Source organism: Onychomys torridus, chromosome 17, assembly GCF_903995425.1.
Source record: "Onychomys torridus chromosome 17, mOncTor1.1, whole genome shotgun sequence".
NCBI lineage: Eukaryota > Metazoa > Chordata > Mammalia > Rodentia > Cricetidae > Onychomys > Onychomys torridus.
This window is the reverse complement of record NC_050459.1, coordinates 12,131,047-12,154,392: the sequence shown is the minus strand read 5'-3', so window position 1 is coordinate 12,154,392 and position 23,346 is coordinate 12,131,047. Positions and strand designations below refer to the sequence as shown.

The window sequence follows — 23,346 nt, the reverse complement described above, 5'->3', positions numbered from 1 at the left end:
TGTCTAATTAAATTGACACGGGAAACTGTGATACTCATTTGAAAAATGAAACATTAAAATGGTAATATTTGTCCATAAAAGGCTTATGTGCACCATAAATCCTTCCAACCTATTCACTTTTTAAACACGGTACAAGAACATTTTGTTCAACATAAATCCAACTGTACATTGAATTGAATAACTTCCTGGGAGCTTCAATCATCTTAGCTGCATTTGTAAGGAATCAAACTTGGCTTCTGATGAGGGAGTGAAATGACATTTCATCAAAGCCCAAAGTGATAGCGTGCATTTTCTAACACGGTGAACCAGCTCTTAAATGCAGACAAAGTACAATCTTGTTTTCTTGCCCAATGTCATGGCAGAGGCAAAATGCACACAGCCCGGAGTGCGCATGCGTCTACTTTTGTAGTGCCCCGTCATGCCATGGACAGAATGGAGCTCTGTCAGCTCAGGGTGCATATGAGTATACCTCCACGACATCCCTCATCATTTGGGCAGACTGGAGTCCTGCTCAGCTGGTATACACACAGCTATGGGTACTCCTGAGCAGGCTTCCACAACACCCCTCATTCCATGGACAGAACGGAGCCCTGCTCAGTGAAAGATGCACACAGCTCAGGGTGCCTGTAGACACAGCTCCACAACAACATTCATCCAGTGGACAGAATAGATTTCACTCTAAGACAAAGAAGGTACCATCTTACCTTTGCCAGCTATTTCAAGGATGGATATGTCTTGACCTCTGTCATCTTTCAAGGTTGCTTTGTATTCACCATGGTCCTTCTTAGACAACTGTGAATAAAACACATTCCATATTTACGCAGAATCAACACCATGATATGAGATGGTGTAGTAGTACATTTTTCCTTGCAAAGCATGGAAATTGGTGTGCAAACTGGAAGGCATTGCTGAGTTTACAAGTCATGGAGAGTGCTGTTTTGTTTCTCTGGCTGCATGGTACCTTTGGTATTAGCAGCTCACAGACCCCCTTCTCCAAGTCCGGTAGTGTGTCAGTTTCATATAGAACATCATCCTTGAGCCATTTGAAAACGGTTTCCTTCTTGGTGTTTGCAACCTGCAGAACAGAGAAGTCCTAAGTGAATCACTGTGGCTCAGGAGGCAAAAAAAAAAAAAAATTAGTCAACCCCAGACCTAAAAAAAACAGCAGCTTTTACCCTCAACAGGCTCAGCAAGGGCTCAGGGAAGAACTGTCACTTCTAATAACAGCAAATGCACTTCTCAATTGTCTTCTAAAAGCAGTAAGCCCTTACAGCTGCCACCAACAGGACCAATGATGTCAGTAAGTATAAAAGTCTCTCGTTTAATAGAAAATGTCACTAATGAGGCCTAAACTAAGTGCTTTGATTCATAAATGTTCTTAGAGCTCTATGGATCACAGGGTGACTGCTCTTTGAAAGTATGGGATTCAGATGCATAAACACAAAGGGGTGACACACAGAAGGAGAGCTTCCCTACACAGGAATTCCTCACAACTGAGCCTCTGGCTTTAGATAATAAGCGCGCGCACGTGCACGCGCGAGCACACACACACACACACACACACACACACACACACACACACACACTCCTGACACGTTATCTCAAGAAGAAGATGTTCTACTTTGTGTGACAGATGTTGGATGGCTGTGGATTCCAGGAGGCTGAGGAGTCTGCATCCCCATCCACACAGACCCCCACACAGGTAATGCCAGCAGTGGAACACGACAAATGATAATGCCATGGGATTGGCTCTATAGACCAGTAATGTCATGTGTTTGGGATTCCCATAGCAGCTATATGCAATGCTGTCACCAGTGACACCAGAGAAAAATCACATACCACAGGTACTTTTGCCTGCCTTAGTCCCTAGAGTTGAAAGCCAGCTTGGTACAGAGAAGCCATTCACAGTGTCTAAGGAATGGATGGAGACCATGCACTAGCCACCGTGGAAGTGCCCCCATTCCAGCACAGAACATGAGTGAACACACATCACAGGGTAATAACTGCCTGATCTTCTCCAGGTCTCCCTGCAGCGCCCTTCTCTACCATCCTTCCCTGTTTCGAGGCTCACTCTGCTTATCAAGGGGGAAGCTGCTACTCAGTGTGTGTGAAATCAAAGACTTTCCAATGCCCTTCAATCTCATCTCTAAACAGCCTCCACCCTCTTGCCACATGGCTGGAGGGGTCTCTACCCTGTGCACAACCCCTGTGCATCTTCTCTGACCCTGCAATTCATCTCTGTCACACTGGAACACTCAGGTGCCTAATGTGTACATGAGCATGCAAAGAGACTCAAGCAAATTCATCAGACATCACACACACGCCATGCCCATACCCAAGGGGCACTGCTCTCTCATCACACTGCTCTAGAGTATGACAAACTCCAACACACTTTCTTCTTGTTGTGATTAAGATTTCTGTTAAATACTTCTTTTGTTTTCAAATGCTTTTCTGTAAAAGTGTAAGGATATCCTAATTTCTACTATTCTCTACACATCTTGTCACATAAATAAATTAAGAAATATCACCTGCCACAGTTATCACTGACTGAAAAAAATATTCAGGAAGATGGCTTGCATCACTTATGGGGGCATGAATGTGTAAACCAAATGCATGATATTACAAAATACTCATTTCAAGATTTCTTTCATTTTCCTAATTTCTGTGTCTACTGGCCTATGCCTCTCTGTGATCAGGGAACTTGAGGTAGTTTCAAATGTCTATGGGAAGTTATAAAGCACTCGGATGCTATCAGCCCCAGGAAGCAGACCTCTCATTTCTTCCCCTGTCCTTAGGACACAGGAAGACCAGTATGTCTTGGTGCTAGGGTCAGAACCAGAGCATCAGTCACCCTCCTCATTCCTGGACCTGACCTCTGACCTCCGAATGAGCTGAGCTTTAGAATGCTCACCTCAGAAATGCATACCTTTCTAAACATGGTAGTCATTTGAGAAAATTGCTGTTTTATCCATTATAAACTGCCCATGTAAACAGCCCGCTGTTCAGTAGAGGGATAGCCTCTAGCCTCTAAATATCAATACTTCAGACTCCACCATCATACCCAATCCTTCTTGCAACCCCACATCCACCAACTCTGCCCTCTTGATATAGCTCCATGGCTTCTTATTGTGCAAAAGTGCACATAACATCGGCTGTCTTCTGACTGTGGTTAAGGGTGTCATTCAGTTCCTGCTCTTGGTCTCACCCCCTGGATCTGGACTATCCTGACACATGAAGCTCCCAACAGCCTGTTTATTTTCATTTTTCCTACTTGGGCTTTAAGTAATTTTTAAGTAGTTTAAAGACAAAAGTAATGCACTATTATCATTTATCCCCAGTACTTTCCACAGTGAAAGATATAAGGCAGATACTCAACAAGTTAAAGGTTTGTTGATTAAAATACAACTTAGAAATAAGCTTCTTTACCTGCTCCCCAAATGTGCCTTTTAGTCCCTGATGGCATCATATGGACAGCATGGCAGGTGCCTTTCCTCATGACACGCCTTCTCATGGAGTCACTGCTAACATTCTAAGTCCATCTTTTAGTAAGCTACCTCTTTAAGTCTTCTTTTGAACGTCACAACGCTAATGCTTTATGAAGAAGGAGGGGCAGGTACATACCATCTAAGTTCTCCAGAGTCCACTAGACCCTGAAGTCTCTTGTCTATTTTCACCTCAACCTAGACCACCCACTTCACTCACCACAGCTGATCCCTAAATGGCATCCCCACAAGGAACATGAAGGGGAACCACGGGGTCTCTCACCTTACAGACAAGCCGAACATCACAGTCTTCAGTAACATCCCAGTGCAGATATTCAGCAAAATGAGGGCCTATGGAGAAAGGAGGAAGTTTTAAAATAAGAACTTACACATATAGATACCTACGGCTAATGTAGATATTGCATACGCATATGTATGTATGTTTTAATATAACTCTATGCTCTATTTTGATGTATAAACATATTTGGCTGGAGGAACCTGTTGTGTCCTATAAAGCCAAAGTATGTCTCATAGTCCTAAAGCCCACTTGCCTTAGAGCTGACTCTCTTCTGAGCCTCCTGTTCCTAGTGGGAGTACACAGTCCCCCTTCCTTACTGCACCTGGGGTCTATTGCTCTTTAGATATTTGTAATATCCAGCTCCTCACATTCTCGTTCCTGGGCTGTGCATCTGACTGAACACTGAGCAGCATAATGATCAAATCTTTAAAGTGAGAGAATTAGTAGAGAAGATGAAGATAAAGCAATGTGACCTCACAACTTTGTAGATGTTTATCACTTCAGATCAGAGATGGACTCATGTATGTTTTTCAAAAATATCATTTATTTCTATTGAAATAAACATGGAGTAAGCCAAATCCTAATAAAACTATTGTCTCATTCAATACAACAATATGAAGCAGGCTTGTGCTGATTTTTTTCATATTAATACATTTTATAAGGCTATGATTCAATTGGTGCCTTGTTTAAAGCCTGTGGGTGGGCTACTAGGAAGGTACCTGGGAGGCACTGAAGGGAAGAAAGGGGGACAGAAGGTGATGTGATTATATTTCAATTCAAAATATATTTTTTAAAACCTGTGGGAAAAGAAAGACCAAATAAGGAGTGGTCTGTATGACTTGTCCAGAGGGTTCTACTGGGCTGAAGGAAGCCGTGAATTTGGTTAACCTGAGCTCCTACCACTTCTGTGTGAGGTTATCAACATGTAGCAGGCAGAGGAACATGGAAAGAAAGATGTTGGGAGGGATTATCAAGTTGCAAGGGACAGGGACTAGTCAGCCATTGGTGCTGATGCTGGTTATAGATAGACTGCTTCCGTGGTAAGGAGAGTAACAGGAAATGATGAATATATATCCAAGGTCATCCAAGGTTTAGAAGCCAGAAAGAATACAGGCAAAATATCCCTAGAGGACTAAAGACAGGGGAATCACCTAATTTCCAGAGCTAAAATGATGGTGTGATGTTTGATCTTTCTACATTTCTTCAGAATCAGCTGTGAGTTGCAGGGTGTGCTCGAGACACATTGCAAAGCCAAGTCTGCACCTCATGGTGTGAGCAAGGCACCACCTACCTTGTTTCCTGAGGAATTCCTTCCTCTGAAATTCAGCCTCTTCTAGAACAGCTCTGAATGCTATTCAGAAAAAAAATAGACAGATGAAATATCTCTCCATTCAAAGGAATTTTCTTTCCATTATGTTTTGCAGGCATGTGAAAATGTTCACTGTAGCATACCATCTCCAATGAGCACCAATGAAGATTGATTCTTGGCTTTTCCATCTTGAATCTGCACAGTGTAGGTCCCTTCATTTTCTATAGTAAACCGATCCATGACCATCTCAATCATGCCAGTTGATCTGTCACATTTAATTCTGTGTGTCTGGAACCCATAAAAGACACAGAGAATGATGTGATGAAATTGCTTCTCCAAGTTGCAGTTATACCTTGTGGTTGTTTGAATAAGAATGGCCCCCAATAGGCTCATCTATTGAAATGCTTAATTACCAGAGAGTGAAACTGTTTGGGAAGGATTAGGAGGTGTGGCCTTGTTAGAGGAAGAGTTTCAAAAGTCCACATGAGGTGAGCTCTGCACTGGTGCTGGCGCATACTTCTCTCTCTCTCTCTCTCTCTCTCTCTCTCTCTCTCTCTCTCTCTCCCACCCTCTCTCTGTCTGCTGCCTGTGGTTTAAGATGTAAAGCTCTCAGCTACTGTTCCAGTGCCATGCCTGTCTGCTTCCTGCCATGATGATCAGTGAATAACCCTCTAAAACTGTAAACAAGCCCCCAGTGAAACACTTTCTTTCAGAAGAGTTGCCTTGGTCACAGTGTCTCTTCACAGCAACAAAAGACTAACTAAGACACACCAGACATTATATATGAAGGAACTGGGGGACACAGAGTGTGAAGGCAGTACAGACCCCATCTTAGGGTAGGGCCACTTGATGTATTCAGTCCTAGGAAAGACCTCAGGAATGAGCCATGACAACTCAAAGAGATACAGGGCAGTATGCTCCTGCAGACATTCTGTCTGTAGTTTATGGCCCTCGACCATATCCAAATAATCTTGCTGAGCCATCCAGATAATCCTGCTGAGCAAGTTGTGGTTCCCCGCCAAAAGTCTAACCCAATAGTTTCATATGTGGCTTTGTGCCGAAAGTCTAGACCAATAGTTTCAAAAAAATCACCTTGCCTCGTATCCCTTCTATCTAATCCCAAGCATGTAACTCCTGGCTTGTGGTTTTTCCCTATAAAAACTCTCTACACCTGGGCTCTCAGCCACCACATTTCCTTCCATCTGCTACATGGTGGCCAAGGTTGAACCTGAATAAAAGGACCTGTATGTGCTTGCATCAGAAACCAGCTCCTTGATGGTCTCTGGGGGTTTCTCAAAACTGGTACAATAAAAGGAACTCAGAAAGAAAATTATCAACTGTACCTCTCAGTGAACCAAGAACCAAAAACAAATCACCGTCCCCTGGGAAGGGAAGAGAGACAGGAAGTTTCCCAGTGCATAAGTATGAACTTCAGCCTCTGAAACAGGAAACAGCCTCCAGGTTGTAAATAGCTAAAGCCTGCCCATCTCCAGGCTTTGATCTCCAATAAACATTTAAAAAAAAATAGGAAGAAATTCAAATATGCTTTCAAATATGTCAATCACATGTTCTGTACTTGTATAACATCACTGAATATTTTCAAAGGTGGCTAGAAGAAAAGACAGGTATACATATGTGCTCAAGAAAGGCCACAATGAAGGGGCACCAGCCTGCAGATTAGTCTTGAGGTAGAACCTTCTGGAACAGGTTAGTGACAGAAACTATGGGAAAGCACTGTGTCCTCGTCCTGAAATGATGAGGTCACCACCATATCAAAGTAGAAGAATAAGAACCCCGTGAGCTGCCTCTGTCCTGGTCCTTGCATATCTGTCTAGTTTCAAATGATAACATTTGAATATCAAAAGCAACCTTCAAGTTGCTCAACAAATAGTCAGTATCTGTGCGATATCACTATCAGTTCATCATCAGTTCCTAGAACTGGAGGGACCCACTCTAACTAGTTAAGAAATCACAGGTTTGAATTTCACCAACTAGAAGCTTAAAGATACAGTAGGCTCTCCAGCTTCCTCTGCTCCCACAACACAGTATCTGAGAAGTCTTTAGGAAATAATTAGGCATCTTGATGCAGCAAGATGAATTTCTATGATTTTATGAGCCCCATAAATACAAGGTTTTATATGACTTTCACAAAACAGTATCAGTCTTTAAATGTGAAAGTCACCTGTGGGCTGCTAATTAAAGAAGTGAAATGGTGTATCCTACTCCAAAAGATTAGCTTCAGAGCGGCACCGTCGCTCTCTGTGGCAGGTAGGGAATGTTAATCAAAAGATGTTCAGCGAATAATGTGCAATTACTCCATATTCCACTTCTTTTCCTAGCATGATCTCTGCTCAGAGAAAATTTCTCCAATTACCTTGATCAGGCAGTACTGTCCCATACTCAGTATGCATTCACGTGGCTGTTTGCAGCCCACAAAATCTAACTGCACTCTGCTTAAAGCATGTCATGGCTCCTATAGGACAGACTGACGAGATCATGTGATTTTCAAACACCACATGATCCTGACATCCCAAGATTTCTGTTTGATAGACTTCATCTAGGCCTGCTTTGCAAGACATAAAGACCAGGCTGAAAGTAGATAGTAAAGCTCATAGAAAAGAGAATGGGCTGCCCATAAACATGGGTGGGCTCTCATTTCCAGCTCCCAGTTGATATGTGTGTGTGAACACCTCAATGGGAATTTAGGATTAGGTGGCTTAATGCCAAGTACATACACTGGGCATTTAGTGGAAAGAGGGACATACCAATAGATGACTCACCTAACCCACCCCTGAATAAAAAAAGACCCCATAAAAAATAGATGTCCTACACCTGGGTTCCCCAGAATGCTATAAATTAGACAAGGGTAAATATATCTAAACATAGTTAATTACTTCTCAAATGCTCCACAGTGAAAAATGAAGACTGTAATAATTTTTAAAATCTTTTTATAATCAAAAAGATAGAAAGATGGCTCGTTCAGTAAAGTTCTTGATTCACAAGCATTACAAACTGAGTTTGGATCCCAGAACCCATGTAAAAAGCTCAACATGGTAGCTCATGCCCAGAGATAGCAAAATTGGAGGCAGAGACAGGTAGAGCTCTATAAGCTTGCAGGCAGATAGGCTGGTCTATTTGATGAAATTCCAGGCCAACGAAAGACCCTGTCTCAACAAAAAAGGGAAAAATGTCTGAGGGAAAATGCCCACGTGTGGCATGCATGTGCACATCTCACCTCAACCACTTATATAAGTGAATACGTACACACATGCACACACACACAAGTAGAACAAAGACCAAGTGCTTATATCTTAGCATAGTAACCATTTATGAGAGTCCCATCCCTTCCTCTGTCCAGATCAGATCCAACACACCAAGGCAACAGCTCAGGAGGACCAAGGTGCCACTGAGACTTCTCTTCCACCTGGTGGCCCCCATGGGAGCTGTCAGAGGAAGAAACAGAGGGGACCATTTCCCAGAATAGAGCAAAATGTCAAGGCTTCAGAACCACAATCAGGAAGAAAGAGACTAATTCATCAAGTTAATCCCCTTTTATCTTGAACATTTTCCTAAACCCAAACTCCAAGTCTCAAAATACAGTTCCTCATTTTTCATTTTAACACATTTGAAATTTAAAGTCAGCCTCAATTGTACCAAACCAAGCCTGAATCTCTGAGCACTGTGAGAACAACATTTCAAGCCATCTGGTCAACCTTCTGAACTCCTGTTTCTGTAACTCAGAAAGGGTAGGAATGAACACAAAACATTGACTCTGAGAACCTTCCAAGTAAGCCCAGATTTCTTTAAGCTTTCGCTCACTCCCAGCTCAGCAAATCCAAGTCCCTCTGAGCCATAGCTCACATCCAAGAACTCACCTCACTGTCAGAGACTTCTCTGTCATTGATAACAAACCGGAAGCTGGCATCAGGTGAAAGATGCTCTGCCTGGAGCCAGAAGCGGACCTGACCCTTATCAAAAATCTCATAAGCCAATTCTGACTTCAGAGGAATTGCTACAGGGGGAAGAAAAATCATAAGTCAGCGGTGAACAGATCATTCTCAGATGGACAGCTACAGATTGGAAGACAACACCAACCCCAGTTCCTAAACATGTCAAGAAGGTAAGCCACAAGAATATTGCCCAGCATCATGGAAACAGGATATGAAAAATCATGTGAAAATCCTCCTGTTGGATGAGTTCCTTGAGACTCTCTGGACATGGTCAGAGGTTGAGAAGTGACTCTGTGAGATAGACTTTACTAGACAACTAGCCTGGATTAGGAACAGACAGGCAAGTTTCCACATCATAAGCTGGCATTTCTCCTAAGTAGGTCATTATAAGCCTAATGAAGGCCCTCCCTCCTTCTGCGGCTGCAAACACATGTATGAAACAAGAGGATTACTTACTGGGGTTCTTTATCTCATTGCTCAATGCCATCAAACGCTCAAGTTCTAAAATTAAGAAAAAACTTCATCAGTATTGACCCGCGCATTCAGAAGTCTGTGAACAACTTTGTGGTGGTTTGAATAGGAATGGCCCCCAGAGACTCATGTGTTTGAAACCTTGGACTACAAAGAGTGGCACTTTAGAGGTGTAGCCTTGTTGGAGCGTGGCTTTATTGGAGGAAGTGTATCACTGTGGAGGAGGGTTTTGAGGTCTCATATATGCTCAAGCCATGCCCAGTGAGACAGTTCACTTCCTGTTGCCTGCAGATCAAGATGTAGAACTCTCAGGTCCTTCTCCAGTACTGTGTCTGCCTGCATGCTGCCATGCTCCCCATGATGATAATAAAGGACTAAACCTCTGAACTGTAAGCCACCCCAATTAAATGTTTCCCTTTATAAGAGTTGCTGTGGTCAAGGTGTCTCTTCACAGCAGCAGAAACCCTAAGACAGACATCAAGGCTAATTTCACATCACCAAGATTTACTCTGAGGACATGAAAGTAAACGTAAGGACAGAGAAGGGCCTTTAACCTTTAGTACACTAGCAGTCTACTCCAGCCAGAGTCGTCACCATGCAAGCTACTTACTAAAAGGACAGCTGAGGGTGAGACATGGGAGTGTGGGTCTGGGCATGGCAAGCATTCCGGAAATCTAAAATAATCTGCAGAGAGTGGATAAAGCGGCAAATCTAGGGATGGCCGCTCTCTCTAACACAGGAGGCTCTTCCTACAGCTAACCTGCTCCTGGGAACATGCTGAGGCTAATGGGTCTCTTTCCCCTTCCAAGACTTCCTTCTTATTCAGAGTGAAGTTCCCTGATCAAGCAAACCTCATTGTGGCAAATTGCAACGGGGTAAAAGCAGAATGCATGGCTCTAGAGGAACCCTGAGGAAAGTCAGAAAAGCTGAAGTTCCAAGATGTCTCTCCATTTCTTCCCTTCTTCCCCTCCTCCTTTCCTTCACAAGGCTAGAATTCATCCATGTCATGGACATATGGGAGCATTCATTTGTACTCAATAAAGAAGTCAGATTCTTTTCAACCAAAAGCAAACTTCATCTGACCATGGTCTTGACCACAAGGACCTCCGTTCCCAGTGACTCCTTGTAGCAGGGATGTGCATAAATCAAGTGAACCACACCTGGGTCCCTGAGGTCTGGCTTGGGTCACCAGTTATATAAAGCACAGCAGATGATGCATCCTATGCATCTACATGAAGCTGTAATGCAGAAGGCCCTGTGGGAACTGCAGTGCAGAGGAATAAAGCACCACTTCTTGTGCGAGCAGAGAGGTCCTCAAAGGCAGATTGCCAAAACCCTTCTGTGCAGCTTACGGGGTGGGGCAATGCCAACCCTCTGCTGTTCTTGGGTGGGTCTTGTTCAGTTTGTCTGAGTTTAACCAAAACTGAAGTAGAACTGCAAACCTGTAGAACCATCAGCATGTCATAAACGCCCTCCTCCCAGGTGTTCACCTCCCTCCCCACAGTGCGTGGGATGAAGGCATCTCCTCAAGTTCACGTGTTATAAACTGACTCCTCTGTGAGCCATATTGAGGTGGGCATGAACCAACACTTCTGTCCCAGCAGTGGGCTCTTATTGAGACAGTGAAGCCCTTGTAAAGACTGAGTTCTGCTTCCCCCATGTGATACTTTCTAGACAGAAAGAGGCAGCAAGAAGACCTTTAGTCTAGATTTGCTAAATTTCTAAAGAAATCTTGGCTCATGAGCAAACCCCATGTCCAGCCTTCTTCCCGATCAAATGTGTTTTCTCTGTATCAGAGTCTGTCTCTGAAAGTGTGACAAAGCTGAGAAAGACCAGCCCGTGTCAGGAAGACGTTACCTTCCTCGTCCAAAACGAAGCTGGAGGACACACCATCCGTGTCACTTACAGATACTGAATATGTCCCTATGTCTTCTTTATCTGGATTCTTAAAGTACAGCTTTGAGCTGAAAGGAAAAAGAAGGGTGAGCGTTAGTGACTTCTGTCTGCCTGCAGAAGCCAATGGTTCTCCGCCTCTGGCTTCCCGGCGACTTACTGATCACCCTCAGTGTGAACCTCGAACCGCTCCTCATCAGCAATCTCTTCATAGGCCTTGCACCAGGTGAACTGGGAGGCATCTGTCATTTCCTGGCAGTCAAACCCAAGGTAGATGTTGCCCTCCTCATCCACACCAGCGCTGATCTCCTTTGTGCCTATAAGGGATGGGAGGAAGGGGGGATCCTCAGGAACACCATATCCTCTAGATTCCTTTTCTAGAGAGGGGGTGGCACTGGCCAGGTGGAAGCTTGTTTGACATTGGTTGTATCATCAGTTTTACTTAATGTCTATCCAAAATGGACCAGAGAGGCTTAGAGGAGCAAGTGTGCCTCAGGGAACTGGCTGACAAGGCCAGCTGCTGGCTTTGCTGATACCATTTATATCATCAAACTTCTCCAGCACTTCAGAAACCCCCATACTGCCTCTCAGACTGACCTATCACCCCCACACCATAACCTGGACAGTCATGTTTATGCTACCCCAGATCACCCACACATTCTTCCTTCTCCACATCTGTTAGTCTGTCTTCTGGGGCATGGATGCTGCTATTTGTCTGGTATGTGTTGACCAAGGCGAACAGCTTAGCCTGACACCAGACATTCAGAGTACAACTCTCAGAAGCTAGGAATGGGGGACAGAGAAATGGCTCAGCCATGAAAAGCATCTGCTGCTCTATCAGAGGAGCTGGGTTTGATTCCCAGCACCCACATGGTGGCCCACAATCATCTGTAACTCCAGTTTAAAGGGATCTGGTGCCCTCTCAGAAGGCCTCTGAGTGCATCAGTCACATACATGGCAAAACACGCATACACATAAAATAAAAACAAATCTTTATGGGAGGGGAGGAAGAGGGAGAGGAAGAGTAGGAGGAAGAAGAAAAAGAGGAAGCTATATTGTTGCTGCTGGTGGCAGTGGTGTTGGCAAGCAGACAAAGCTAAGCTCTGCTGGTGAATGGAACTAAAGTCAGTAACACAGATGTTCCTGGGTTACCAGGAAAATGAAAAGGAGGGAAACAGACAGGGGAGAGAAAGAGGCCCCAGGAGTAGACCTTGAGGTCTCAGCTCTTGGCTCCATCACCTGCCTAAACCCAGGCACACAACCAGCCTATGCATCCTGTGAGCTGGTTTTTAACCCCAGAGGTGCCTCTTTGCAAGATCACCGCCAAGGAGTACAGTGTAGCCAAAAAAGTGACCAATAGCTTGATAGCCTTCTGACCCCTGCAGCTGTATAAACAACACAGTCCTCTTGGACACTGTTTGCTACACCTAGAACAACCTCTCCACACCAGGCAGATGTCTGTATGCTCGAGGGGCTTAGAGTAGATGCAGAGCCCGGATGTAGCCTTACTTCTCCTGTCAATCAAGTTCTGCTTAAAACATGTGTGGGGAACCCGTGGGAAAGAAAAAAAGAGTTCAGCGAGGGAGGGGTAAGCAGGGGACAGGGGTATATATAATCAAAATGCATTATATACATGTATGAAATTATCAAAGAACTTTTAAAACATTTAAAATGGCAGGGTACCTGTTCATGCATTTAAACACACCTCCACCCATGCATACATATATGTACAGAGCATGAGTGTTCCCCTCAAGGTCCCACTGTGGGGTGACATGCACTGTGCTGAGCAGCCTGAGAGGTGGGACTCACCTGGTCGGGCCTCCACAAGCACAGGCTCCGATGTGTCTGACGGCTTCCCTGGTCCACTGGCGTTCACTGCTCGAACTCTGAACACGTAGGTCTTACCTTGCTGCAGGTCACTGACCTTGAAAGGACAGAAGAAACATGTACCAGGGCAGACAGGGGCCAATCTCACTGACAGATGAGCAGATCTGGGTTTGTCTACTTCATTTGTTCCTCAGAACACCGGTGTGCAATATCAAACGCTACTGACAAGGTTACAACCTGGTGATATTTAACTTGATTCTCCAGGACCAGATACTATTTAAAATGTGGTTTCCGGCTATGAGAACCATCCCTTAGGCATACTGGAATCGAATCAGTCTCTTTTCACATGTATGTGCATACTGCTGGATTCTAAGGTAATCACTGACTCATTCACAGGAGTCTGTTTTCCACTGTGAATCTGCTCTGTGGAGAGAACCACTGCCTGTGCCTCCTCAGTGTGCTCCAGGGCCTGACACACATGTCGCCTTCCTTGAAGGAAGGTGCACAGGCTTCTGTCTAAACCTGGGTCAGGAAAGGTCAGCACCGGAGGATGCAGGCCAGGTACTCAAAGTCACTGTTGCCGACCCAATGACAAGAAAACAGCAAGTGTTAAATATTTGGAAAACAAGGGTGAGCTAATTTACATTGTGCATGTGTGTGAGTGTGTGTGAGTGTGGACATGTGAGTATAGGTGTGTAGGTGTGTACGCATGTAAGTGCATGTGGCAATGCAGGTGTGTATGTGTGCATATGTGTGTGAAAGTGCTGGTGTACATGTGTGGGATGCATATGTGATTTATATGGGCACAGTCATACATCTGTGTGCATATGTGTGCATGGGTGGGTGAGTTCAAGTTTGCACGTGTGTATACTTGCAAACATGTGTGTACAGGTATACAAGTATGTGTTCATGTGTGTAATAGTGCAAGTTTGGTGCATGTGTGTGTCGACATGTGTGATTGCTAGTGTGAAATTATGTGTATATGTGTAAGTGCAAATATGAATATATGTACATGTGTGCTCATGAGTGCATGTGTATGAGTGCATGTATTCAGGTGTATGTAAGTGACAGTGCAGGTGTGTGTATATGAGTTCATGTGTGTACTTGCACATATGTATGCATGTGTGAGCGTGCAGGTGCGCATATACACATGTGTGGGCTTCTGTCTGTTTATGTGCACGTGTGTGAGTGAATATAGACATGCATGTGTGTACATGTGTATAAGAGTGTGAAGTTACTAAATCTGTATAAAAGGATGTATACATGCAAGTGTACATATGAATGCAAGCAGATGTTGTACATGTGTGCATGTTAGTACAGCTGTATATGTACATGTGTGAGAGCACAGGTATATAGGTAGATGTGTGTGTCTATGCATGCATGTGTGTCAGGTGAGTACAGCTATGTGTATGTACACATGCATATAGCACAGGTGTACAAATATGCGTGGATGAGTGTGTGCATATGCATGCATGTCTGTGTACGTGTGTGCTGCTCATCAACTAGATAAGCAATTATTATTAGCAATAATTATTAAAGATAATTATTATTATTATTAAATAAGAAATTGTTAAAGCTGAGCAATTACTATTAGCAACCACAGGGAGCAGGTGAAGCGAATGTTGGGCTTGAGTTTGGAGCACACAGGTGTGCTGTCATCCTTGCCTAGGTGGGAGAACCCACCTCTACATACAAGGGGCGTGGTCTCTGCATACAAGGGGCATGGTCCTAGAGCTGTGTGCCGGTCCTGGAAGCTGTGAAGCCAGCGCCTCCCAGGGGCGCTCTGCCGCCCCTTGCTGGAGCTTCCACACTCGCTGAGGACCCGGGGGTGAGTCCCCTGCGGCGGTCTCCACGCACCTCTCCCCTCGAGACTGTGGCCAGTCTGCTAAAGGATCAAAACCATGCCTGTGAAATGGGTGGTAGTCACCTTCAAATACCGGTTCGGAGTGGCGGCCTCGCTGGCGGTCTTCCACTCCCCCGCATCCTCTTCCTTAAAATCCACAAAATATCCAGACACGGGGCTGCTGCCCGAGTACACCGGGGCTTTCCACAGCATGACCAGAGAGGAGTCGCGGACCTCGCAGAACGTCAGGTCATAGGCGGGACCTGAAAAGTCACGAAATCTGAGCAGCGCCCGACTCAGCCCAACCTGACGACCCTGTCACCCTGCAGGGACCCTGCCTCCCCGCCCCCATTACTCACGTGACCCTGCCTCCCCAACCCCACCACTCCAGTGATTTCCCTGCTGCCTTGACAAGGGCTTCCCTCCATAGACATCGCATGTATCCTCTTCACGTTCAGCTATCACTCTCTCTAGAAGGTTCCTGATGCTGGGGCTGGAAAGAGTCCAGCTTCTATCCCCTCCATCAGGCACCTGGGTGGTGAGTATGAACCAAGTAATCCACAGTGCACTTCACTCTCTCAGGCCAGCACGTGGGCATCACAGAGACAATGAAACTGTTGCCATCGCTGTGCCACAGACCTCCCCGCCTGCTAACCCACGTCACAGCTCTCTCCAGGGTTCCAGCAAGCCAGAGGAGCTCTTAGAAGCAACTTCATCTTAATTAGATCTCACTGTAGCCTGTGTGTTACAACAGCTTGTGTGAAGCCTTCGAAAAAACTCTGGAGCTGGGCATGGCAGGGCAGACCTGCAATTCTGGTTACTCGGGGAAGCTGAGGCAGGAGGATTGAAAGTTCAAGGTCTGTCTTGGCTACAAACGTAAGTTCAAGCTAACTTGGCAACTTAGTAAAATCCTCTCTCAAAATAAAAATAGAGTGTAATGGACAGGGGTTATGAAAGAGAATACAAAGCTATTATCTTCCCACTTCTAACTCTGCTATAGACTTTTTTAAAGGTTTTAGTGGTAGAAAAGTTCGTGAAAATACATTCAATAGCAAAAGAGTAAAATCCAATGTGAAGCTCCACAGCTTCGGAGTGCCTACAGACTTTGGGTCTGGTTAATTTCACTGCGTGATTTCTTTTCTGTTTCTGAGTTTTTAATATAAAGTTGATCTTTAAAAATAATAGAAAAAGGCTGCAGATGTAGCAGCATGATAAAAGGCTTGCCAAGCTGGTGGGAAACCCTGGCTTCATTCCCAGGGACTGAAAAAGAGACCAGGAGGCAGGGGAGGAGGAAGAGAAAAGAGGAAGAGGAGGAGGGGGGGTTGTTCTGAAGAGTCATTTCTAAGGGGTTCAACTTAATTTAATAAAAATGAAAAATAAAGAGGAACATGGGGGCGTGGGAGAGAAAGAAGGAAGGAAGAGAGGAAGGAGGAGGGAGGAAGGAAGGAAAGAAAGAGGGGAAAGAGAATAGGAGGGAGGGAGGAAGGGAGGGGGAAGGAAAGAGGGAGGGAGGAAGGGAGGGAGGAAGGAAGGGAAGGAGGGAGGAAGGAAGGAAGGGAAGGAGGGAGGAAGGAAGGGAGAGAGGGAGGAAGTGAGGGAGGAAGGAAGGGAGGGGGAAGGAAAGAGGGAGGGAGGAAGGGAGGGGGAAGGAAGGGAGGGAGAAAGGGAGGGAGGGGGAAGGAAGGGAAGGAGGGAGGGAGGGAGGGGGAAGGAAGGGAAGGAGGGAGGGAGGGAGGGGGAAGGAAGGGAAGGAGGGGCAAGGGAGGGAGGGAGGGATGAAAGAGAGAAAGAGGGAAGGAAGCAGGACGTGCAATCCGCACTGCAACAATTGTACTTCTCAGAGCTGGGGCCCTCCTTCCCAACATCCTGGAGCACAGAGGCTAACACAGGAGTGGGGCCCCTGGTGAAGTTCTCTGCCCTGACTTGAGCAGGGCTCATGGCTCCCTTCCTGCCTGGGACCTCTTGCCCTCATCTCTTGGATCCTTAGGAGCCAATGGCCACAGCCACATCTGTCTCAGGTCATACGTCAGGTGCCAGCTACACATTGTGGACTCTGGGTGCCAGCTACACATTGTGGACTCTGGGACATTCCCTCTCCTCTGTGGCCCAGGCTAGTGGCTCCCTCCACACACTGCCTCCCGCTCTGTACTCAGAGCCCCTTCTGTGGCTATGCTCAGTTGCAATGGTCCAGTCTCATTACCCCACGCAGCTCTTGCCACAGTCTGCACCATGTGCGTGGCCACCTTATCACTGTGGAAGTAGGTGACAACATACTAGCAGCCACCCCAAAGCCTGCTGTGGGAGCCTCCTCTGGCCAGCCGTGCTGAGGTAGGGAGGTCTGTCTGGGAAGACCACCTCACCAGGTTCTGGCGCTGTCCAAGCCTCGCACTTGAAATGCTCACTGGGATCCGACGGCTGCCCGATCCCAGCCAGGTTGGTGGCAGCAATTTTGAACTCATACAGTGAGCCTTCTGTCAAGCCGTCCACCTGTATGGATTTTGTTTCAATTAATATAAGAAGTCAAAGCTATGTGAAAATGCATAGGGACTGCAGAGGACTCACGATGAGTTTGCAAAGAGAAATGTAAGCGGAGTGAACAATGCTGGAGAAGTAGACATTGCAAAGAGTCATTGCAAAGGGGCCGCTTCTGCACCTAGTACGTGGCCGTCATGACATCAACCCTATGATGTCTTCCACCAGACTGATACATGGTGACCTCTGGGCAGGTGAAGAGCTGAGCTGAGAGAAAAGGTGATGCCCATAAAGAGCAAATCAGGAGCAGGGGGCCAGCTCCAAGCCCTGCTCCATCTCTGCAAACCCACCACTGGGGTTCGTGGGATGGAGTGGGGGCTCACAGAAACCCTGACTCCAGCCTGGCTTGGTAGTAATGCTGGGTTAATGTTCAGCTGTAGTCACCAGACCTGTCACCTGTAGTCGCTACAAAATCTACTCCCTAAGTTCAAGTGCTGGCTGAGTTTCATGGGTTTTCAAGTTGCTACAGTCTTTGATCTACAAAGAAGAACTGGGGTCTCTATCAGTCATTGGCAGACCTGAAAGGAAGACCTTTGACCTAGCAGCAGTACCCAGGTACGATGGAAGCCATATCCAGGTCTAGATACTGATTTCCAAAGCAAGACTTTGGTGGTTAAATTGCTTTATTCTCCAGAGGGCAGAGCCATCTCACCTACAGAGTAAGCAAGGAGTTCTGCCAGGGGCACAGGCCCAAGAAAGATCCCCTGATTGCTGAGGGTGAACTTGGAAAGTGTCAATATTGTCACACACATTGAGTTTAAGCCACACACATCATAACATGTAAGTATTGTAAATATAGTTTAAATGTTACAAAATTATATAATAAAATATATCATAAAGCAGTTTTCTATATGACAGATATTAGACTGCTAAGAACTTGCCCCAAGTTCTCATTTTTCCAATGTGTCTGCTATGATCAGTTTTTATGTGTTGGCGATGAGGTGAACTCATTCATCACTGCTCAGATGCGAAATCAAAGACATCAACAGTTAACATAAAAATCAAGGGTTTGACTCCAGATCTGTCACTCCCTCTGCATCTGGGTGTGACACACTGGGACAGGAGATGGGAAACGCTGGGATTTCTAGGAAAGGGTGGTGTGTTGGTTTGAAAGAAAATGGCCCCCAAAGGCAGTGGCACTGTTAGGAGGTGTGGTCTTGTAGGGGGAAGTGTGTCATTGTGGAGGTGGGCTTTGAGGTCTCCTATGTGCTCAAGCCACCCCCAGTGTCTCAGACCACTACCTGCTGCTTCTGAGTCAAGAGGTAAGAACTCTCAGCTCCTTCTCTAGCTCCATGTCTGTCTGCATGCTGCCATGCTCCCTGCCATGATGATAATGAACTAAACCTCTGAAACCGTAAGTGAGCCACCCCAATTCAATGTTTTCCTTTATAAGAGTTTCCATGGTCATGGTGTCTCTTCACAGCAATAGAACCCCTAACTAGGACAGGTGGTGATTGACAAAGAGCAGTGTTCTCCCATCAGCACTTGCCCAGCTAGATCCTTACCACCACCACTACCACTGGCACCATCACCACCACCACCACCACCACCACCACCCATTTCCCCCATTCTGCACACACACACACACAGAGCTGGGATCCTAGAATGGACACACCATCCCTGCCAACTGGTCATTAACTGACTATAAAGTCTTCCTGACATGGCCTTCCATGACAAGAAGCAGATAACAAGAAGCCTGCCACGGCCGTACAGTTTCTAAACAATGTAAGTTTCTGTGTGCTTTCTTGGTTGGGTCTGAGCAACTGTGGGACTGGCGGGTAAGAGAGATTTGTCCTGACTGGGCCAGGCAGGAAAACTCTAACTACACCTCCTAATTCTAGGACTTCTTTTAAAACTACTTCTATTTCAGGATCAAAGGACCCAAAAGCCAACTGAACTCTGAAACTCTGAATGAAGGAGTCCATCCAAAGGTCACCAGAGATCACCTAGGCAAAAGCAAAGGACAGACCAAAACCAACCGTCAAAATCCTCTCTTTGACAGGCGAAGAGTTGACTTCATGCCAGTTCTTATGATGTACTTCTCGCTTGTCTAGGTAGTAGCCCAGGATGGCCGAGCCACCGCTGAATTTAGGCACTTTCCAGCCCAGGGTCATGGAGTGGCCGTCGCAGTTGAGAAGGGTGATCCCATATGGATGAGAGGGGACAGCTATGAGAACACAGAAGCATGGCAGTCACGAGGGTTCTGTGTTCCTCCTCCCACCAAGCAGCCACCTTTGGAGTCACAGGGGGAAACAGACACACAGGCATCCCTGCTCAGTTCACAGCTTCCTTCAAAGGAGGTAAGTTTAGAAGTGCATTTAGGTCACACTCCATTTTATTTCCTGGGGCAGGGGCTTTCACCTGTGTCCATTGCTCTTTCTAAATGCAGTTTCAAGCATCATGATGGTGGGACAGGAACCTGTTTAAACCTGGTCCAGACATGGAGCAGATGCCCTGCAGCCCCTGAAGGTGGACAAAGGCAGCTTTCCAATCTGCATATGAGAGGAACAATCACCATGTGGCCAGAAGGGGGCAGCACTATCCATTGCGTTCTCCTTCGGGTATGAAAACTTCAGACTAATATGGGTACATAGCTCATGTTTCCCTGTTTGGACACCATATCTAGATGGTTGCCACCTTCCCCAACAAGCTTAGGAGTGTGCCTCAGCTTCCCTCTGACTGAAGACTGGCTCATCCTCAGTAATTCCCACTGGGAGCAAGAACGAGCCTTCAGCTTCCTGCAGTAGGAATGGGGTAAAAGGCAAGTAAGGATGAGCACAAGACTTCTGGGAGGGCAGAGCCGTGTGAATCAGGAACAAATGTTCTCTGCTCCTGTGCTCACCTGGGAGTTACCAGAGTCCTCAGACTGTCCTCAGAAGTCCCAGAGCTGGGAGCAGTGGTATACAATCCCAGCATGTGGGAGGCAAAGGTAGGTGGAGCTCTGTGAGTTCAAGGCTAGCCTGACCTACATAGTGAGTTCCAGGCAAGCCCAGGTGACATAGAGACCCTGTCTCAAAAAACATAAAGTGGAGGAGAGGGCAGAGGGAATCTCAGGAATATTATTACCAGGAGGGAAACCTTAACTTCCAAAAATGGTGGTAAAGTTATTTGGAGTTCAAAACAAAAATCTAAACATATCTCTTAGGAATGAAGAGCGAATACTGTCATGGAAACACGCACATGTGACGTCGGTATTTTAAAGTATTCCTCCTGCAAATGCTCAGCCGCAGAGTGGGCCCAGCAAAAGGCTACAGCAACAAGCGTAAGACACTGAACACGAGAGAGCAAACTCGTCTAGGGACAGCCCAAAGGTCTCATCACCACTCAACTCCAAAGGTAGAGCCTTGGGATCCCTGAACAAGCTGGCTCACTAAGCTAGCCCTGTCCCCAAGCTGTAGCTTCAGGGGAGAAATCCTGCCCCAGGAAATAAAAGGGAGTGTGACCTAGGAAGACCTCTCAGGCCTCCACACTCACACACCCACAGGGGCACAAGCACTCGCTCGCTCACACACACGCACTACACACACACACACACACCACAGATGTGTGCAAAAAAAAAAAAAAAAAAAAACCAGATCTGAATTGTCCTGTTTGATCAAAATAACAGACATTTAAAATATTCATGGATAGGACCAGGCAGTGACAGGAAAGCCACACTGGCTTTCTCCTTGAAAGCACATGTTTCAAAGGGATAGTCATGGCAGATAGTGGATATCCTCACCTCAGTATGGCGCTTTTGTAATGCCTGCCATATTTAATTGGCATGGTGTTGGCCTGCTACCATTCCCCCTCACATTGCCTTTTCGAGGACAAACAGCCCACTGGGAGGTGTGGACTCTGTAACAAGCCCTGCCGCTACCACCTTTATCCCCTGTTGGTGGTCTAGGTGGTGTGGCAAGTATTTATTCACACAGGGATTATAACACAAAACAGAGACAGAAAAGCCCATAAGCTACTTACTGAGGGCCGCCTGGACCTTGATGACCTCCGACTCCTGGGAGTTCTCACTGGTCCCCACAGCATTGACAGCCTTAACCCGGAAGATGTACTGTTCCCCGGTGGTTAAGCCATGTACCACAAACCTGAGGAACATGACCAAGAGTCACACAGTGCAAGTCCCAGCTTATGGCTCCCTATCACTGAAGTAGAAGGCAGTGGGTGCTTCAAATAAAAATTCTCACTTGATCTAAACCCAAGTTTACTTTTCCTGTAAACTACACACATCCATCCTCATTTTCTGTGCCAAGAATTAATGCATGGTTTAGGGTAAAAAGGCAAGCCAGCGGCCCCGATTAGATTGCATTTAGTGTCAAAGTCTGAGACCCTCCCTTCAGTGTTTTATCTGGAGCCTCTCTAGAGTGAAGCTCTGCTATAGCATTCAATTCCTCACATCCAAGAGGTCAGTGTAGTGGGTAGCCATTCCAGCTTTGATCTGGAAGTTCCAACCCCCGTTGAGGCTTCGGTAATGGTCACACCTACAAGGCAGGGCCCAGAGAGTACCCTGAAGACCCGAGATCCGGATGCACCAGCTCTCTTGGTTCCTGGACCCTGGACTCTGGAGGTAGACTGAGCAGAGTTCTCCAGAGAACACCGCTGGACTGCGCCACACTTTTCCCAGAACCTGTTACCTATCCCTTCACTTGTAAGTTACCCCACAAAATAAACCTCCCTTTTAACTACATGGAGTTGCCTTAATAATTCACCAAGAGGTCTGTGATAAATAAATGCAGGACAACGGGTAGAGACGAGGACCTCAAATTCACAAAGAACAAGTTGGAGCATCGGCTTTGATACCCACCAGACCATAGGTCCCTTGTCCTGTTCCTTAACCCCTACAAGGCTCTGCTTCCCCTCCTGGAGAGCAGGGATACTCAGTCCTCACAGAACTGCCATGAGCATCAACTGGAGAACCATCCAGAAAGAACTTGGCCCACCTGCCTTGCACAGAGCAAGCATTCAGGAAATATAAGTGGTTGTTATGAATCTATAGTCAATACAATTTACCAACCTCCTACAGACTCCTCCTGAGAATACGCCCCAGGTCTCTTCCTCTCATGGGTCTTTCTCCTGTTGCTGGCAGTGCACTGAGAGACCACCTAGCTGTTATTCTTTCATGCCCCTGGATTTTTACAATATGCCTTTTAAAAAGAATTCTTTTTAAGGGAAGATGGTGGAGCTACCACTGAGAACCCTCCACAGTGGCCATTGCCATAGCGACTGCACCTCCCTGTGAAATACATCGTACAGGAAATGCAAACCCAGACAATCCATGTGTCCTGGGCAGAGAGAAGAAGTGAGAAAGTTCCAAACGTAAAGACTCCAGCTTCCCACCGCCAAAGACACACATCTCCTCTGGGGCACTGCCCAGCCAGGAGCAGATTATTCCCTGTCCTAACCCTGTCAGGGGCTGAGAAGAACAAAACTGTCCTTGTATGGGCAAAGAAGGGTTTACCCTGCTGTGTGTCAAGGACTCTGGTCCCCACATAAATCTAATTTAAAATATTAAGGAAATGGCAATTATTGTTACATATTGTATACGTAGGTTTGACTCTTGCATTGCTGACCATGCATTTATACAATCAAAATAATAATAGGAAAGGTTATTTTTATCAATAGACAAGTTATCTCAGTGATGTGACCTGCCCAACTCAAGTCAGCACTTAACATATGCTGCTAAACAAAAGGATCGTGTCTACAGGGGAGACACTGGCACTCTGCTGTGGTATCTCCAGCTCTGGAAG

General features: G+C 46.1%; 1 protein-coding gene across 1 annotated transcript in view; it reads right to left on the bottom strand.

The window, feature by feature from the left end:
- Positions 1–23,346, bottom strand: part of Myom2 (myomesin 2) — a 70,361-nt gene that overhangs the window by 10,047 nt on the left and 36,968 nt on the right. The window contains exons 17-30 of the mRNA XM_036166567.1: positions 21,566–21,687; positions 19,585–19,772; positions 17,434–17,560; positions 15,158–15,336; positions 13,213–13,327; positions 11,564–11,720; positions 11,368–11,474; positions 9,496–9,540; positions 8,965–9,101; positions 5,233–5,377; positions 5,072–5,131; positions 3,766–3,833; positions 962–1,075; positions 705–792 (exon numbers count right to left, since the gene is read on the bottom strand). Of these exons, the coding sequence (XP_036022460.1) occupies positions 705–792; positions 962–1,075; positions 3,766–3,833; positions 5,072–5,131; positions 5,233–5,377; positions 8,965–9,101; positions 9,496–9,540; positions 11,368–11,474; positions 11,564–11,720; positions 13,213–13,327; positions 15,158–15,336; positions 17,434–17,560; positions 19,585–19,772; positions 21,566–21,687 (1,652 nt within the window). The remainder of the gene's footprint in view (positions 1–704; positions 793–961; positions 1,076–3,765; positions 3,834–5,071; positions 5,132–5,232; positions 5,378–8,964; positions 9,102–9,495; positions 9,541–11,367; positions 11,475–11,563; positions 11,721–13,212; positions 13,328–15,157; positions 15,337–17,433; positions 17,561–19,584; positions 19,773–21,565; positions 21,688–23,346) is intronic.